Source organism: Myripristis murdjan, chromosome 23, assembly GCF_902150065.1.
Source record: "Myripristis murdjan chromosome 23, fMyrMur1.1, whole genome shotgun sequence".
In the NCBI taxonomy this organism is placed as follows: Eukaryota; Metazoa; Chordata; class Actinopteri; order Holocentriformes; family Holocentridae; genus Myripristis; species Myripristis murdjan.
Genome location: NC_044002.1, coordinates 8,571,859 through 8,592,299, shown reverse-complemented (window position 1 = coordinate 8,592,299; position 20,441 = coordinate 8,571,859). Strand labels below are relative to the sequence as shown.

The following is a 20,441-nucleotide window of genomic DNA, read 5'->3' as shown; positions in this document are numbered from 1 at the left end:
TCACTCTCTCTGAATTTGTAATGCCCCTTACTTAACAAAAACTTTCATGAAAGAGATTTAAAGTGATGCATCTTATCTATAAAACCAGCTTCTGTACCTTTGTATCAACACATTTATGTTGAATGTGATGTCAGGACGTTTTTTTATTTTACCACCGAATCATTAGTTGATTAATCTGAGGCTGGTTGGTGTTTAAATTATTGTTGCTGCCATTTCTTTCAATTAAATTTGCCAGATTCAGAGATGAAGGGCACCATTTTTATGTCCTCACCATATTTTGAATGCATGACATTTTTCCTTAAATGAAAAAATTAGAAACAGCCCATGCTAGAATGTTGTGGAAAGCAAGATTGTTGCTTTGGGATGTGATGTTTCCTCTGCGTCCGTGCCAGTTTGACACATATAACAAAGTCTGTCAAGCAGAATAACTGATTTTAGCTATGCGGTGAAATTTTAAAAAGTGATGCCGTAAAAATAGCATGACAATGACACAGAGGTTGAACAATAACCAGCCACAAACTACAACAAATACGTAACTGAAACTGTAATGAATATTTAGCAAATAGCAGAAGGTCAACACTTTCGCCCATAGCGTGGTGATTTTACTGCATAAGATGTGCTTTGGCTACTTTCTTGTCTTTACTCTTTATTTATTCTGATAAAAAATCAGGGACAATTGTATTTAGTTGCCATGTTGTATTGTTTATATCAAGTAAAACATGAGCAGCAGCACAATCCGAACACTGGAAACACATCAACTTCAAAATGCCATGACTTTCAGACTTTGGTATGATGTGATAAAAGATGCAACAAAATTAAAAATATTATAAACTCTTGCTAAAAAAAAACAAACAGTGCCACTCCGAGCACTGCTCGATTGTAGTGATACATGAGTTCTGATTGGCCGGCTGAAGGGAAGACGCTGACTTCCTCTCGTCATACAGTACTGTGCGTTCAGTAGTTATGGTTTGGAGTAACAGTCCACAGAGACATATCTAACCTACCAAATGTGGAAAACAAATAATTTATCCTGTTCGTGGTGCTGCTGCACGCTGTTGGTGTTCAGTGACTCTCAGGGTTGGTCTGTGGTAAATTTGAGGCTTTCGGAGTTCACAAACCAGTAAGTCAGTTTTCAAATACACACACATTGCACACTTGCCTTCCTTAAGCTTGTCCCCTTCAGTCACACTGTTGAGCAGCTTTAAGGCTGTCCAGATGGTCCTTTCTGTTGGTAAAAACACAGTGAGCGGCAGAGAGGACCGGCCCCGACTCGGCCTGGCTCAGGGTGAGAATGAAGCGGCTGATGCCGGTGTTGGGACAGGGCGAAAACAGCTGGGACATCTTCACCCCCTCAGGCAGAGAGCAGCCCAAATCCTCCACCAGGTGCCTGATGGCTACACGGATGTAGGCGCCGTGGCTCACGACCAGGGCGTGGACCGACACCCCCTGGAGGCCGTCGTCAGGGGAAGTACCTGCAGCCGCAGCCCCATTCCCATCAGCCCCGGCTTCTGTTCCCCCCACGGCGGCACTCTGTCCCGCACAGCCGTGGTCCTCTAACATTCGCTGGAAAAGGACTTTGAGGAACTTTCTGAACCGCAGCCTCACCTGGAAGTGAGATAGTACAAGAGGTTGAGGGTTCCTTTTTTATGTTAATCTCCATGATGAAAGAAAGATTTGTTTAATTAATCACAACAGAAAAGGCTTGTTGTTACTATGTTATGTTGTGAATGTATTTCATATACTGTGTATGAGCCTCACTGGAACAACAGAGGATAATTCCAGATGAAACCAGATGAAAGCACCATTTGCAATGGGTTTAACCAAAAAATGTGGATAGAAGGCTAAATAATGTTTTTATCTGTGTACATCACATTGGTAAGCTGTTATAAGCAATCAGGAAAAAAATAGAGGCAAACCAGAAATACGGTAGGAGCATGCAGCCAGATAAACTGAGTGTGTGCCAGAATGGTGGATCAATCAAGGAGCAATTCATTGTGCATTTAGGATAAACTGCTGCACATGTATAATGGCTCTTGCACCATTATCCAGACTGCATTTGCATGACTTTGCTTGAGTCTGCTCCAGAAATTTGAGAGTTGTGCACCAGCAGAGGAAGAAAAAACACTAACACAAGTGCTCTTGAAATGTCTGGGATTTTAAAGATGCAATGTCTGCAATTAGGCCACTGCATGGCGCTATTGTACAAGAAATGCTGTTTTGACCTTGAGTTTCTATGTTGAGCTTCCAAAGATGAATCCAGTCTGCATTAGCCTCACCTGGTCTAACGTCTCTCCTCCTGGAGGGGTGTAGTCCCGACACGACTGGCCGGCAGCGTTGGCCATGTTCTTCAGATCCTCTTTGGGCCGTCCTTCAGCGATCCCAAAACCCTGCATGATCAACAACAACAATCAGGGCTCCGAAGACAAACAATTTCAGGAGCACAGCACATGAGCATTGATATTTGGCCGCATGGCTTGAAGCCACGTGATCGTACCCTCTCTCTGAGTAACGGGTCCAAAACCATCTCCGTGCCAGAGGCATGAGTGTTGTTTCTCAGAATTATTTCAGCAGTCTGAAAAAGGGAAAAACAAACATCTGGAAATAACTGACTCAACACACTGCTAATTCCCAAGAGAACATGTCATGGACAAACTACTAAGTCATTAATATGTTCCTCACATCAAAGAGTCAGAGACCACAGAGAGATGAATATATGAGCAATTATTTATTCTCTGGAACATATTTACATACATCCTGTTTCCCCTTGGTCATCACAGTAATGACTAAGAGCAAGCCAGGTTTAACCAGGTTAGACAGGAATTATCTGTCTGCGGTAATGAGTAAAACATGCCCACTGCTTAGCAGATTTACACACGTGTCTACAGACAGGTACGGGCGGCTGCCAGATGTGATGCTGTGTGGTGTCCACAGTGTCCAGAACAAACTGTGATGGGTCATAGTTAAAGGATGAACGAGTAAAACAGGGCTCTAAAGCCTCTTGTGTTAGAAATGAACCGCTTATTTACATAAAATACAGCTACGGCTCGTGGGTTTTCCCTCTATACCGTCATCTCATATGCAGCCTAATTCTGATCAAATGTTTCTACATTTTCACATTCAATTTGCCAAACGCTGTATGTGCCATGTTGTGAGATGTTCCCGCCTCAGACCGTCTCAGCATCACATCGATCTCAGGCCGGCGGTGAAGCTCCAGTTTCTCTCAGGTAACTCCACCAAAGTGCACAAATGAAAAATTTAAAGGCGGCTGGCTCACCTGACAGGCGCGCTGCAGGTCACTGACAAACACGTTGTTGAACCTGAGCTGTGTGAGGTACTGCCCGACCACCTCCGCCTGCCGCCACCCCCGTCTCCGACAGGGGGGTGTCCACGCCTTGTCCTGCCACCACAACACAACATACAGTGAGTTGTAGGTGTGCATTCACACAGAGCATCAACACAGCAACATATTATAACAGGAACAGTTTTCATCAACTATTTCCATGTGAAACACAGGTTACAGGGTATAATGTTCATCAATGATATCTGCAGCACTGTCACGGCCACGTGTTGAAGCCCAGCTCAGCACAGCCTGGGAGCAGAGGGCATGCTGGGGCAGGAGAGGACAGGATCATATTTGAGTCAAGTACCTTGCAGCAGCTTGTCTCTGTTGTACTGAGTTTCCCACTGCGAGAAAACACAACACAACCAGGTTACAGACCATCAGCAGCGCACTGGACACATTAACCTGTCATGACTCAAAACTAAAGGCACAAGTATTGGACTGCACTTGATTGGCTGGCTCTGACTCAAACAGGGACAAAGTGAAAGCAGGACGGCCGCCCTCCGTCCCTCAGCGCCCCGCCCCGCCGCCCGCAGGACCACCGTCAGCTCACATGTCCGCTCACACACCTGAACATGAAGACAACATGAAGCTGCTGCTCACTTACTGTCGGATCAGAGTCAAGCTGAATGTAAACATCTTCACGGTCGGACTCTGCGGTGCTTCCTGGTTGGTTCATCTGCAAAGTACTGACGTGGCACGCTGCGTCGTGACGTAGTGCGCGAGTACAAGCTTTTTTTTTTTTTTTTTTTTTTTTTTTTTTTTTTATATATATATATATAGATATAGATATATATCTATAGTATATATATATATCTAAGATATATATCTATCTATCTATATCTATAGCTATATCTATAGATATATATAGATACAGATATAGATAGATATAGATAGATATAGATAGATATAGATATAGATATATATGTCAGGCTTAAAGAAAGAAAGAAAGAATTGCACAAGCACAAGCTTTTTTTTTTTAATTACTTTTTATGTCAAGCTTAAAGAAAGAAAGACAGAATTGCACCAGTACAAGCTTTTTTATTTGTTTATTTATTTATTTTTGTCAAGCTTAAAGAAGGAAAGAAAGAATTAATTTAAAATCACCAGTGTATGGCAATAAAGTCATTTAAAGACTTTGAAAATATTGCATTGCATATTGCATTCATTGTTTTGACAGCTTTTTTTCGTGAACGCAGAGAATTGAGTTTTTGTTTGTAAATTTGTATTTGTGAATGTGGAATTAGGCAGAAACGTAAAATTAAATTAACAAGGAAAATGTATTATCATCTCTGCTACTATAATGTTATTAAAATAATGATGTTAATATAATGTTTCTATAGAAAAAAAAAGTGAAATCTGAAGTACCATCTTTTGATTCCCTAACAGGGAACGTTACTCCTTTTTTTTTTTTTTTTTTTTTTTTTTTTCTTTCCCACTTTTCCCATTTTGACTGGTCATTTCGGCTGATTGGTTAAGTTTAGGGTTACGGTTAGGATCAGTCAAGTTGGTTGTGGCTCACATTACGAAAAGGCTGTCGGGAATGAATAGAAAATGAAAAGAAAGTCAATTATTTCAAACCCTCGCCATCCTAGGAAAAAAATATCGCTTTTAATATCGCTTGTAATACATTTACAACCGCTTCCTGGACATAAAGTTATATATTAACAACTGAATAATATTATTTCATTTTCATTTTGTAGCCACAAAATGTATATATATTATTCCCCGTTATATTCCACCTTATTAAATATTCTCTAATATTTCACTAATGTCCCCCCTTCATATGTTTTATATGCAGTTTATCTCACCCTTACAGATTTTTAAATATTTAACTAATGCTGCTTGTTATGGTTTCATTATATGTCCAGCCCTTTGAGACATACATCATGATGCTGGGCTGTAATAAATTAAACAACACATGGATGTCGTCTTGGCCTGTGTATAAATGTGTGTGGACCAAATTCTGTTTTGTCATGGTCTGCAGTGCCGGCTGATATGATTTATTTGGCCTCATAATCCATAATCCATGTTTTCCATGTTTAAGTCGCCCTCTTGTGGTGATAGAGGAGAAAGGGCCTCACGGGGGGTTTCCATGTTATTAAAATGGTGCAGGGAGGAAGAGCCCAGAGAAAAATCAGCCAATGATTTTAGCCAATTTATTGAGCAGAAACTGTGGATCAGACACCTTTGAGGTACATTGTGTGACAGTGGGAAGCACATGTGGAGTAGCAAGCTGGTTGTCCCACATCTTTTTCTTTTTTCTTTTCCACACAGTGAACAATGATAAATGAACATCCTGGTGGCTAAAACTTAAAATGGGTACCTCACAAAATCAATATTCAACTGAATCCGATGAACCGGTTTCAAACATGCCAATTCAACTGCAAGTGGGAGAAAAAACAAACAGCAACCCAGATAACAGCTGTTTGACTTTCAGATCCATATGGTATAGACTGTGAAGCCTGTTCTGATTTAGCACCAGATATGGGAAATTAATGATATTCAACTGCTTGGTGGAGTCTGGTGGCTGAGTTTTGTTGCTTTAAGGAGAGCAGGCGCGGTCCTTCCTCTCACCCAGAAAAGTGTAACCCGTCCAAAAACAAAATTCAGAGTAAAAAGACTTTGTAACGTAAAAGCTGTGATGAGGTAATGCAAGATGGGATCTCACTATCTGTCCGATTAACCTGAGGTACACAAACATTAGAGGAAGCAGCAAGAGTATGATAGTATACAAGGTACACATGAGGAGAATAAACATGCTGTTCAAAAAAAAGATCTGCAAACACGAGTGCTTCCAGTCCCGCACCGAAACCTGCTCCGTTCCATCCAGTACACATACAACAGAAAAGCAAGAAGACTGTTACATATACAACATTTCATAATATAGCAGCACACTCAAGTGAATCACAATAAGGCAATGTCATCTTTGTGTAAGACTAGAAAAGAAAAAAAAAAGCTTTGTAGCAGCAAGAGAAAGATGTCTATAATATAAAACAATCTATTGTTGTCACTTTGGAATTATCTTTCAAATTATTCACAATGACAAAACTTTAAAAGCAACATTTTTCTGTTTAAAGCAAGTTTTTTTTTTTTTTTTTTTTTTTTTTGGAGAACAAACATATTTTTTGGCTTTTTGCACAACAGAACATGCATGGATAGAATTCAGACACTACATTCATCCTAAAATGTAATGAGTATTTCTAAAATATCTGCTCATGGGAAAATTGTTTAAATACAGTATATGCTGTCAACAAACTTTACCAGATACACCAGATAAACCCCCTTCTATGTCTATAAAGATGGAAAATGACCAGAACGGTATTTAAAAAAAAAAAAAAAAAAAAAAAAAAAACTTACAATTTTCATAAGAGAGCAAAACATGAACCATAACACAATATCTAGGAAACAGTATGTGTGTAACTCTTTCAAAAGAGAACAATTAGAAAGTTTGGCTATGTATTAGGCAAAATAAAAATTCAAGTAAGGTTAAATGGATGCACTGAATCAAAAAAAAAAAAAAAAAAAATCTATGTCTGTGACTTTGCTAAGTTTGCATTGCAACTGATTTGGTTCCATATTTCAACACAACTATAAAATGGTAAATCCTATGTCTACTCATCTGTTGGGGGATAGACAAGACAACATGTATCACCCCATGGGAATCCAGCCCAGAAAAGATCAAATAACTTAAAGAAAACTGAAAAAAAAAAAAAAAAAAATGAAAAAAAGTAAATGACCCAAGTAACCCACCTAACGCTCCTCAACCACTATCCCCTTTCTATTCTTAAGGAGTGTGTTTTAAAAGTGCATTTATATTGATCCAATCCCCCCAAACGACTGCTTTAAAAAAATAAAAAATAAATGGTAAAATTGATACAGGAGAAAGTGATGGGCAAATCGGCAGTATACCCACCCTGTTCCCTGGACATCAACTCCGAGTAGGTATACCGGCAGGAGCCAGGTACAGCGGCTCCTGTGTGCCACTCAAGTATCATGCGACTTGTTCAAACACTATATAGCTTAACTCAACTTTCACCAATCAACAACTCCCATTTTTTTCTACTTTCCATATGCTTTCTTTCTCTCTCTCTCTCCAAATGTCAAATCTCCCTCACAAGCGCTTCAAACCTGCATCCGTTTCCTCTTTCCATCGTCCAGCCCACGGCCACGACCTTCAACATGCCCCCTGTCCTTTCTTTAGTTATAGCCAACATAACATCAGCGCGACTCGAGCTAGACTAAAATAATCGCAGCCCCTGCAAAAATAACTACTCGTTGCTCCTAACTGCTTTCTAAATAAAATACAGGAGCTACCCCCAGGAACAGAGAACAGTCATTGCAAGAGTCTATCGGTCAAATGTAGTCTTGTTGAATTCAGATAAAGGTACATATTGTCCTGTGGACTTGGCAGTGAAATCAAGACCTTAACTGACCTTGTGCTCTGTATTAGTCAATAGTAGCCACTGCTCCGACAGCCCACGTCCTCTCACGTCCTCTCTGTGAGCGGGCCCAGCCCACTCCTGACCAGCACGTCTGAGCATAAATAGTAAGCAGTGCTACAGGTGCACAGTATAATAGATGGAGAGAGCAGCTAGCGAGTGCCTCTCATGCTGGATTATCAGCTTAATTTAAATGCCATGTATGATCAGTATATCAATCACACTACGACTACATGAGTTTCCTGCACATTGCAAATGAATATGAATCACAGATGAGGAAAACCCTATAATTGTGGAATTGATAACTGCTTGCTAAGGATGATAAAAGTAATAAAGGTAATGCAACTCTAAATACTAGCTAGATAATAATAACCAAGTAGACATTATTTATCATAGTACATTTCTTTTTGCTAGATTTTCTCAAAAGAAATATGTGTATTTCATATAATTATGCTATTTCTTTTTTCAAGTATGAAAATGTATTCAGGTTTCCATTCTGGGAAACTAAGGCACTATCAAGTTTTCAAGAACGTGCTGTTTTAAATAGCTTGGTTTGAACCCACGCGGCCCATTCAATAGGTCAAAACACAACCGACTGAGTGTGAGAGGGGCAGAGAGGAGAAAACCTGGAAACTATCATCTTTTTGTCATGTCTAAAAGTTCGTTTGACTTGACGTCTCAGCCGACTGGGTGATGGAAGCGCGCAGGCCGTCACGCCGTCCTTTGTGGGAGCCGACACGGACATATCACGAAATCACAGGAGCTCATGGGGTGACACGACGTAGATACTGGCAGTTCATTGGTTGACCTTTGTTCCATTTCCTCTGTGGTAGGCAGGTATGACTGGCAGGTCAGGGGCCAGCGGGAGTTCATAGGTTGACATCGCGTACATCTGTGGGGGTGCTGGACTGGTCCTGCTGCTCCATGGCCTTGTTGCCCGCTCTGAGCCCGCTCTCCTGCCTGTGCTGCTGGCCCTGCTGCAAGCTGCTGGCCAGCACGCGCTCTATCTGCTCCTGGCACGCCCTCAAACAATCCTGTGACGAGAAAGTCAGCAGTCACTACGCACATACACACACACACACCTTCACAAGAATTCAAATACAAAAAACGCACAAGGCCAGACGGATACACATTAAGCACTGTGCGCACACACTCGTATGTACACAGATGCTACACACTGTTGCATGTAATTACATGGACGATTTAGCACATCCGACGTGTGAGTTGTTGAACGGCTTTGGTCACATGCATGGCATACCAGTGGGGAATTATGCTTCTTAAGGTAGGTGGCCCCGTCTGCATCATGACCAGAACAATGGGTGCCAGCACACTCCGATACCGACAACACAGCCGGCGCTGGAATCCTCTCCGACACCAGAGCTGTGTGTGTGTCTGGGCAGCGGGGAAGTGGGTGGGGGGGTACGGGGCTGTGGGGTTTATAGAGCTGCAAGACGGGTGGAGCTGCAGGTTCTGTAAATATTTCCTCCATTTGAAATTTTATTTTTGACAATAACTGTGCACAGAATCACTGGAGTCTCCCTGATAAATAAATACTGTGAGGCTTGGGCCATTGCTTTGTTTCTGAAATATTTGTCAGTTTGATATGTTAAATCACTTTGAAATCCTATTTAGTGCCATGTGACTCAAATGGCACTAAATATTCAGTGCCCATTTCAGCGACTGGTACTATGGTGAAGACACCAGCTAACGCCACAAAGTATATTCCAGTATACTCAAATATATTCACAATCTGATTAACTGTATTCCAGATCAGTGGCTGCAATCAGGAACAAACCACTTTACTGTGTTCGCTGAAATGATGAAGAACGTGGATAAAGTCAACTCAAAGCTACGCAGCTCAGCTTCACCAGCACAAATCACAGAAATTAAAGCTTTGTGATTGGCTGTTACATGAGGCAGTGCTCTGTGGTATTTGTAGCTGACGTATCTCATTAAGTTGTTATGTACACAATTTTGTACCTTTGACTTTTTTCAAAGCAGTTAATTCAATGCAATTCTTATACATCATGTAACCTTGCGACAAAAAAAATGGATGCGATTTTTACTTTTGGAACCCTGGTCCGCTCATAAAACTCCGCCCACTTCACAACTCGTCTGAGGAAGAAGACAAGCAGATCGGACCCTCCTGACCCCCATGCCCCATCCCTCAGGCAACACAGTATATGTTGAGGCCTTGAAGAAAATGGCTTTGACCCACTGCACCCTAACCCTCAGACTGGGGTGTGAAACAGAAAATGGGACAGTGGGACCGGATGTTTTGGATGACTTCCCTTTGTAGTTACCCTGCAACCCTTGTGAAAGGGGATTCTCTCTCCCCGTGTCCCTCTGCTCTCCTCCCAGCAGGTCTGAGGAACATGTGGGAGGTCTGCCACAGTGTGCCGACTGCAGGAACCTTAAAGAATGCACCGGGGCTCGCAAAGAGGCCAACATTCCTTTGAAATGTACGGATAATTGGAACCCGATGGGCCGCAGTCGGAGCGCCTGTTGTGACGGCTGGGTTGCGGGGCCCACGGTGCCATGGCAACACAACCACAAACTAAGAGGGGACTATGTTGTTACTCTGGTCCATTGGCTGTGGCCTTTTTGGATTTCTAGGCTTCTGAAATCACCTCTGTTCCTTTGTGACAGTGAAAGCACGCACAGTGGTCTCGAGTGCGACAGGATAAATTCAGTGCAAGTTAACAATGGTCAACTTTCCACACACATTTCAAGTTCACGTCCATTCTGAGGGAGAGTGCAGACTGCAGGTATGAGGACAGCGTGGAGATCTTTGTTTGTTTCTCAACTGGCCTGTCTTCTGGAAAGATGATCCTTGCCTTTAAGGCATTACAAACATATTCCTCTACCAGGAGGGGCACACAGCTAAAGTGGGAGCCATGCAAAGGAACTGCCTGTGTCCTACCACAAGAATGTGGGCCCCGGGTTTTAAGAAGACATTCCCTCTGCCGTTGCTCTTTATAGCAGCAGTCTGGCTCCTGAGCCAAGAGCCACAAGCTCTCTCTCTCTCTCTCTCTCTCTCCATGAAAAGTAAATAGCTTCAATCTGCCACTACTGCAGTCATCACTGTTGTTTACTAGAAGGATTTCTATACTCCTGTCCTGAGATGTTGTAATGACTGATACTAATAATGTATTATCGTGTAATACTCAGAACTGATAACTACCCATTCCTCAAGCAGGCAGACATTTGCATGTGGTGGTACTCACCACCTCTGTGTTGGTGATCTTGGCCAGCAGGTCTGTCAGGTTGTCTCGACTCAGCATCTGGTCAGTGTGGTCCAGCTGCAGACCACAGACAGCTGCTCCCACGCTGCCGGTGGCAATCATGGAAGGAGGGTTCATGGCGAGGCGGTCATCTGGTGGAGAAAGAGAGTAAGAGAAGTGTGTTGATCTATATTCTCTCAGGCAGCAGCTCGAAGCAGCAGTGAAGGACAGTAATCATATTTTCAACTGTGACACGAAGCGCAGCAACATTTTCTTCAGCCCACGAGAAGCATGAGAAATGCATAAGAGGCGCAAACATCTGAATCATCTCCAATATGCATCCTTCCCAGCTGAACCTGACTTTCCCACAGACGGAGTTTCAACATAGCTGCGTGGTGAAACCTGTGTGGTTTCCTTCACAAGGGCCAAAGCTCTGATTAGAAAAGCAGAGCAGGGATCCTCCTACTCGCTGAGCAACGACTTCCAGGCACTACTCCCTCCGGTCCCTATCCCAGTCTAAAGGCTTAAGTGACAACAGGCCTGGATGGAAGAGACGGAGGAGGAGGCAGCCATGGAAAGGACAACACATTAGAGAATTGAATATAATGCTGAACTTCCTATTGTACAATCCATAACTCAACTAGTTCAAGGGTGAAAAATCCTTTACTATTCTGGCCTCTGTCTCTACCCTTCACCTACATGCCTTCCTGACTTGAAGTGGCTGTCCTAAGTGATCACAACTCTTACATTTCATTTCATACATAGTCCCAACTCAGCACATGTACGTGACCTACACTACTTTCACAAGCCAGACACTCGGCACACATTTGTTAGGTGCACGCTCCTGGCCCAGCGCAGACCGGTCCTTCATTTCTGTAAAAAAGGATGTGACTGATAGCTCTGGCTAAGCCTGGAGAGAAGCCCACTGCGCTACGCCTATCCTCTCCTCCAGGGTGCAGCTGTCCATAGGAGGAGCTCCTCCATCATAAGAATAACATCGTGACTCCATATAAAACTCCAAACATTTACATTACAGCATAACCACAGCAGGCCTCCTTTTTTCCCTCCACTGTGGCTGTTTTGTGCTTGGGTATAACCAGCTGCTTATGAATAGCAGAGGCGACCACTGAAACACACCCAAATAAAAAAGAAAGAGTGTGACACTTAAACTGCGCTAAACGGGGCATGAAGCTCTTTGAAGGAGCCTGCAGCTCCAATAACTGGCTCTACAAAACAAGCGCTTATTGGCCAGATCTGACCACACCAGCGTATGCAAAGGATGTCATTACACTGAAGTGGCCTCCTTTCTTTTGTTTTATTTCCTTCGTCGCTAGGAGAGATAGCAGATGAAATGGCAGCCTTGTGATTGTGGAGTGCTGTATTAAGTGAATTAGGTGATCCTGCAATGCAATTTCTTTGCAGGATATGAAAATATTAATGGGATTCCTAGTATAGGCAGAGGAATGCCATGGGATTCACCTAGGGAGGCCTCGGGAACTGAGTTTGTGCTTCTCCAGAGCCACCAGAGTTTATTTGGGGCAGGGACACGAACGGAGGAAGTAAGATCACTGGCCCACTGCCCCGACTTTTTAAACCTGGAAGCTTCCCTGTCAACAAACAATACAGAGAGAGCTGCCTAGCAGTTCAGCTGCACCTGAGTCATATTACAGTGTGTGTGCGTGTGCGTGCGTGTGTGTGTGTGCAGGAGTACATAATGCAATACAATCACTATCGTCACTTGTGTGGGTGGCTAATCTAAACACAGCGCTGATAGGATTCTCCTGGGCTCTTAGGAGAAAAACCTGCCTTGCCCAATCCAAGCAACACAGCTTTTAGCAGCTGGTCTGCTGCTGGGTCAATCCCCACTACATGCTGTGCTCCAGTGCGGAGACTAGAGAGAGAGTGGATAAGGGAAACGCAGCCAGAAGACTATGCTGGGAGAAGAAAGAGGTCAGAGGCATAGTCACAGATGACTCACGATGGGAGAATGTTTGTGTGTGTGGGAATATTCTGGTGGATGTGGGAATAACAGCGACAGAGCTAAAGAGTGAGCGTGCGAGTGAGCAAACAAGCGAGGAGAAGCAGTAAAAAGCACATGAAATGGCATGCAGCTGCATTACCTGTGGCACAGAGGGCAATGAATGTCTGTGTGTGCTTGCGGACCATAGTCAGCTTGTCTTTGGGGATGGGCAGCCTACGTATGATGAGCTCTATGAAATCATTGGGAATGACCGAGGCCATGTTCCACTTCAACTTCCCCAGCACCACCAGTTCCCATTCCTGGAAGACAATGGAGAGAGCGGTTTGGTGGAAAATATGTCACGGCATTGTTAAACAAACCATGCATGTATAGAGTAGATTAAACCGAGCGGCCTGTAGAAGTTTGCTACTTAGTCAGAGGGTTCAATGGCATAATACCATGCTTCGGCTGACCGTGAAAAAGATCACAGTCCATCCTTATTCCCAGAGGAATGGCTCTGTAATAAGAGTAACATTTCTTCTCTTTATCTCTCCTCGCTGTATCTTATTATCTGCATGCCTTTCTCATTCCTCTCATCCTTTGTCTTCATATCGCCGGCATGTGACAAGCTTTGCCCTGCTTAGAGGCCCTGCCAATGAGACAGCTAGCCACTTCCTTCCTGTCACAAGCCTCAAACAGCTCGAATGGGTTTGCAACTAGACTCGTAGCCATGGGAAGCCGCCTCGACAGAGAGTCCTCGCCCCAAGGAAGAAAAGGTGTAAAGATTTCATTATTCTGACTTATGAAGAAACGTAGCTGTGTTGAGTCACAATCAAGGCCCTACAAATTTACTAGCACGTGATAGTGCATGTGATCCATATTACATTCCTTTCCGGTAAAGCTTATATAATATCTTAAAGGAATGAATGAAAGAGCGATGACACAACTGTAGCAAAATTCACTCAAAAGCTATAATTAAATGAATGAAATACAAAACACAGACTATTGGAGACTGATTTAACATGTCATTTTGGCGACCATCAACATGCATATTTATGTAAGAAGCTATATTATTTGTCCTATTGGTGTTTTATCTGACAACAATAAAACATTAAGATCTTTATAGTGTCTTAAATGAATGACTGGGATTAAAATTGATATTACTTTTACTTATGGTTGGTTTAGCATTCTTTTGTCCAAAATTTTGAAAGAAAGTATTAAATACCAGATCAAAGCAATATACAAGTTATGGACAAAATCCTGCCACAGCGAAATATCTTACTAGCTCTGAACCAGTGTGCAGCAGCATGCATTTCACCTTCCAGTCACCTATGCAAAGGTTAGACAACTTCTAATGCAACAGCTCTGAGGGATGATCTCATCTCATCATGCATTTTTTTTTCTATGCGGAAGTGCTGTGCCCAATTAAGGCATCAATTGTCACCGAGTGGTATGAAAAGCATGACCATGACATCACCCATATGCAAAGGACTTCTCAGTCAACACACAGGACATTTGTTATATTATTATGAGGATGGATAGTCCAAAAGAACCAGTAGCATTAATCTTTCATTCTAGGAGATGACTGAATCCTGCACCATTACAGAGGGAAATGTTTCTGCTTGCATGTCCTGCAAATCTTTTACTATTTCTCATAAATAGGCCGTGGTGTGCGATCAAGAGAAAGAAATGGATGGTAAAACTTTAATTGGTGCATGATATTTGCTGGGAAACATGTAAATCAGCACACCCAGAAAATTATACAACTAGACCTGGGATTTCAACTGTTGAAAAAAATGCTGTGAATAATCATTATTTCATGTTATTTCAAGTTATGTTTTGAAGGTGTAACTACAATCAGTTCCAAATAAAGTGGATTGGAAGCTGCTAGATAAGATCTATTTTGCATTTTTCTTCCAATAAATCAGGCAGCACAAGCCAAAAAAAAAAAAAAAAAAAAGAAAAAAAGATGGTACACTGAGCTTTGTGAGACGTGGCCTTCAGTTTTGTTTTTTAACACTGCAAAGATAAATGCTGACAAACTCAACTTCTTGCCAGCTTCCTCTAAGGAGATGTGTCACTAAATAGCAACACCCAAAACCCCAGGGCTGGCAGGGACAGTCCCCCCGTGCTCCTCTCTCACACGGGGCAGCCCAGGACACTGTCGACAAATGTCATCCGTTCACATGGGCTTGCTACTTACCTAACCTGCTGCACATATGCAAACGTTTAACCTATGCTAGCCCCTGCGGAGAATGTTGACTGTGGATGAGTGGGGCGGAGGTCTGCTGCGCTCACTTCCTGGCCAGCTGCCCTGACACAATCCCCCCCTTAACCTCTCTCTCTTCCAGCTGAAGCACCAACAGCAGCGTGTGCCTTATAAAGGGAAGAGCTACGCCATCTTCCATCTACCCATTGACTTCTCTGTGCATCCTGAGAGGATATCCAGGAATCTTAGGCCTTATGACAATATAACATCAAACAGGCCAAATGTCATTTCCCTCAGCAGCTGTGGCTAAAGAGAGGATGCATTAAGTGCCTCTGGAGCCATTTGGTTAAAATAAGAGGCTGGTCTAGGTTAACCTCCTGTGCCATGGTGATGTTTATGGTAATATAATCACTAGTCAGACTGTCAGACGCTCCCCAAATAAAACCTGAAGGTCTCCTGGTTGATTAATCACACACTGGTCTCTTTGGTTTGTTTGAGAGGAAGCGCATGTTGGTAAAAAAAAATCAAAAATGCTCTGGTGACTGCTGAGAGGCAAAGAGGGACGTGCTGCTCTGGTTTGGGCCAGTAGGTTATGAGCGTCTCTGCTCTCATAATGCAGCCATACCACATGACCTTAAATATATCTGAGATACTGAGACCCATGTGCATAGGCTACTGTATGATAAACCAAATTCTATACTGCATAACTGACACTAGATGGCAACACATGCCACTTCAGTCCATGGCTCCAAAAGAGGGATACAGCCTGTATTGTGTGCAGCTTAACTTATTGGAGAAAATGGGGCACTTCCTGTGAAACCAATTCAGCTATTAAGGCTTAATCTATAGGAATGATAGCCTCAAATGTGACATTGCACTTTACACCCCGATGAATGTGGCCCTTGAAAGATAAGCTACCCATGCTTACCAGCAGTTCCCGTGGTGTGATGGAGTTGTCTGTGTACATGCATAGCTTTTCTGCTGATAGTGGCCGACTGTCCTTTAACTTAGAGGCCAAGAACATGCACACAGCTCCCAGAAGCTGCAAATAACACTTTCTGGTGGGCATCACTGCTAAAAATCTGTCCAAATAATTTATGGCTAAAGGGAAGACATCTTCGGCACTTTTCTCCTCTTCACACACCTAGAGAAAGAGACAACATGTGTTCAAGAAATGTATTAGGCTATATATTTCGTGAATAAATCAACACAGGCCTGACAAAAGCAAAGCCAGCAGTAAGTAAGGCCTTGGAGCAAATGAGCAGTTAAAGATGGAGGTGGCTTTGCTTAACCCTGTGTTTCCTCTAGGCCAACTGCTGTCATTATGGGTTAAAGGTTAAATCACAATTTTTCCCATCTGCTTGGTCAGTCAGAGGCTGCAAAGTCAGCCAAGGTACAAATTCATTAGGCTATAGGTGCAGTAGGAAGTCTTTCAACAAAACCCACGCCTTTCCATTGGTCTTCCTCGTTACATCCGTCATCTTTTCAAAAAATAATTAAAAATAGAAATAAATTACCTACAGACTTTAAACCTTTTGCAAAATGTTGAAAAACTATTCTAAAATCGTTTCCGACAATTGCACTGACTTGTTTGCCTGCACGAATCGCTCATTTTTAACTTTAGAGAGGAGAGTTGTTTGCAGGCATGCTGCTCGACAAAAAAGCACCGAGCCAAGGCCTTTTTAAAAAATTTATTATAATTACTGGGAGAGGAGAATGTCGATGTTTCGTTTACGTAAATTAAGAATAAAGCCTCGCCTGTCGCCTGCGCTATCAAATCAACAAAAACTTTTGACTTTTTCGCTGTTTTCCAATGTAAATATGTGGCTGGCTGTGTCTTTGAAGCTGAACTTTCTTCGTGTTGGAATTTCCGAGGCTCCCACGCCTTTGGTGAGTCATTCTCATTCAATTGTCAAATAACAGCCGTGACAACTCTCTCCGGACTAAAATAGGCCTATTCCATTCATGAGCCCAAATTTCGGACGCGTTTGAACATGCAAAAAAGGCCAAACACACACTTTAAAAAACTCTTCATGACAACCGAGTTTTGAAGTCGTCGGTAGCAATGCAGAAAATGCCCACAAACCTCGTGCATCCAGCCTGCAACCATTTTTCTCATATAGGGCTGAATATCCTTCTGGACACGCTGGAAATAGGAGCTCTGCGGTAGAAACCTGTCCTCAATTGTTAATAAACTTTGCAATACTCTTTCATCATAGAGGATGTTTGGGTCAGGTGGGGCTCTCGGTGCTCGCTCCGACTCGAGGCACATAAGCTCCATGTTCTCGGCTCCTCTTCTCCCCCTTTTTTTTGCAAAATAAAAATAAATATGGTCCTATTGTCACAATACTGCCGGCAGGACTGGGGACAGTGGACAGGAGGAGAAGTGCCCAGGACGAAGCATGAGGCTGACACTGCAGGGTTTGGGCCAGTCAAGTCCTGCCTCTCCGTCTGCCTCTTCCTCTGGGTGCTGCTGCCCCGCGAGCCCGTCAAGTCGGCCACATTACACAGCAGGACGTCCTGTTGCAGCTTTCACAATAACACACGCTGCCGATGCAATGGCCGCCTCGCCTCTGCAGTGGGCTTTTGAGAAACTTTTATTTTGAAGGCGAATCCTCCCGGATTAAAAAAAACTTCCGGCGTTAGTCTGGATTTTTCTGCGTGGCTTAATTTAGGCTGTGGGAGAGTGGGGCTAGCTGCTGTGGGGGGATTGTGTCTGTGGCTTCATCTCTGAAACATGTTGGAGTAGGCTCAAGTCCAGTGGAGCTGCATAAATGTTCACTTTTGGAGCTGCAAAATGCAAGGCAAAACCATCCTGATCGGTCCAAGGAAATAATTACAGTGTTGTAGCCTACTTTTAAATGATTTTTCTTCATATTTTTGTCCTTGTATTGCAGTCAAAACACTTAATCTAATTATAATTTGTTACATATAAAAGCAGGGCTCACCTATAACCTGATTATAAATTTGAATGGTTTAGCAGGCTGAGGCTTTGTGCAAGCACGGGAACTTTGTGAGGAGTGTCTTATTGAGACATATTGTCTTTTTTTCCCCTTTCCCTTCCCCAGAGAAATAGCTTTACATTCATTGTTTTCTGAATAAATATTGTTGTGGTAGCCTATGTAACATTCTCAAACCTCACTACTCAACCCTCAAACACAGAGGGTAGCCTATAATAGACAGATTTATATTATTACTGTTTTCTTTAAGGAGACTTTTTACATCATAAATCATATGAATATGTATATTAATGTACCATACTGTTAGAAATAGTATCGGATTTTTGTTTGTGCATCACAAGTGAAGTGATGGATAGGCTACCTGATGCGGGTTACATACCATTTTCTGAAATTATGTTGTCTTCAATACAACAGTGTTTTTCATCTTATTATAGTATTTATACGTAGGATTAAATGGATATGAGAGCACCCACATAGCACAATAAGTCTGTGTCACATGTCCTGTCATGCAGTGACAACATGTCCTGACATGGAGTAAGTTGTCAGACAGCATTGTATCAGTAATAACTGAAGCCTCCAGTGAATTATACAATATGTTAATAACGGCATCTTGTAGAGAAAACCAAGATAGACATAATTATTGCATCTTAATGGGAAGACACTGCTGAGAAACACACTGTGGGTAAAGTGTGACAACACACCCATGTCTTCCCCTCTTTCCTATAGCTGACTATTTTGAAACAGGCAGACAGGCCAAACATGAGGCAGTGCTCTCTGCTCCACAATTGGTTTACAGACTCATGCTGCCTTCAGGTGCTCCTGGTAAGACTGTAAATATGGCTTGCCAGTGCATTCATGTGCTTTGGTAAGAAATAGCCCCAAATAGTGCCATTTTCCTATTGTTGTTATATGAATTAGTGCAGAAGTGAGTTAAAAAAAAAAAAAAAAAAAAAAAATGATTGAGTAATGTAAGTAAATTATAAGTGTAGGTCCTTGGGGGTGGAGGGGGTGGTTTCTTTAACATGAAAATGTTTTGGGACATTTTCTATCAATTAAACTGTTCACAGAAATATATTGTGATGTAATTGCTACTACTTTTGATTAGATCTTATCTTTTACATTTGAATGACAATTAAATGTAAGAGAAATGAAGTGTGTGGTTCCTTAGACCTGTTTACTTTTCACTGATAAAACTGGAGTATGCCTTTCATTTCTTTCCATCTGCAAATGTGTTAAAAAAAAAAAAAAAAAAAGAAGGTGACTGTACTTGGTACATGTATTCTGTTCTGCACTGAACCACATGCTTACTGACCTTATTCCCACGGTGGCCGCGTTGAATACTTGGGGTGGGTAAATATACTGGGAAGGTTGGCATAAGCCTATCTATAAAGCTGGTATTGCTCCAACACATATGTGAGGTTATCGCAATAAATAGCAATATTGGGAACAACAACATCTGAGTGTATCCAGTGCAAAGTTAGTTATCTTACTAGCTAGCTGCCAAGATTGTATGTCTAATAATTATCACTCTGTGTTCTGTACAGGCCCATTATTTTCCATTATGTTTTGTTAAAGAAATGTGTTAAAAATATGGTGAGTTTCTCACCCCGAGTGACCCCAGGCTCAAAGTGGCTGCAGCAGGAAGGTTTGTTATTGTGCGATGACCACTGCTGAGATTCAGCACATTCTCTCTCTACAATCATTGGTTCTTTTCATCAGATCATCGTGCTGCCAGATGAGCTTGAAGCCATAGGGCATGTGGCCTATAAAGGTGTTATGTTTTCAGATATCCTCACATAGGTGTGGATGGGCTGTTGATCCCTTTCTGGAGGAAAGTTTTCCATAAAGGATGTCCTTTGGCATTCAACCACCTTCCATGAGGATGGACACGCAAATCTGCAGAGAGTGCTTAATATTCGTGATCTATTTGTGATCTGTTCAGGATGTCTCAAAGTGTTTGTGTCTTTGTCCCTCCAAGACAGGACTTCTGCAAAACAGTAGCTTTATAATGTAAAAGGAAGCCATGAGGCTGTCAACTGCCTCTAACCCTTGATCACTGAAGGCCAGGGTTCAGTTCCTTGTGTTTTCTCAGTGCTGACTTCCTTCTCAAAATAAAGATGTGAAAACAAAAATGGCAAAGTGTTCGCACATAAAAATTAGACTTCACCAGTCACGCACTTACAAGCTCACAGAACAGCCATTCACATGTTTTAAGTGGGGCTGAATGACAGGGCCTGAACTGAGTGAGCCACTTCTCACTGGAACGACTTCACAAACTTCCCCCTTCACAGTCACCACCAAAGAGC

The 20,441-nt window shown here is 42.5% G+C and overlaps 2 protein-coding genes across 2 annotated transcripts; both read right to left on the bottom strand.

Moving 5' to 3' along the window:
* Positions 1-681: 681 nt before the first annotated feature.
* On the bottom strand, positions 682-4,026 carry tigarb (TP53 induced glycolysis regulatory phosphatase b). The gene is given in 7 exon segments (XM_030045383.1): positions 682-1,605; positions 2,277-2,387; positions 2,495-2,572; positions 3,275-3,358; positions 3,360-3,397; positions 3,648-3,684; positions 3,948-4,026. Coding segments are annotated over 7 exon segments (846 nt in total). The 5' UTR covers positions 4,020-4,026; the 3' UTR covers positions 682-1,179.
* A 1,459-nt stretch (positions 4,027-5,485) lies between these two features.
* On the bottom strand, positions 5,486-17,456 carry ccnd2b (cyclin D2, b). The gene is made up of 5 exons (XM_030046219.1): positions 17,262-17,456; positions 16,104-16,319; positions 13,127-13,286; positions 11,010-11,158; positions 5,486-8,816 (listed from the first exon to the last, which is right to left on the bottom strand). Exons 1-5 carry the CDS (start codon positions 17,454-17,456, stop codon positions 8,652-8,654), a joined length of 885 nt encoding a protein of 294 aa, XP_029902079.1. The 3' UTR covers positions 5,486-8,651.
* Positions 17,457-20,441: the final 2,985 nt, after the last annotated feature.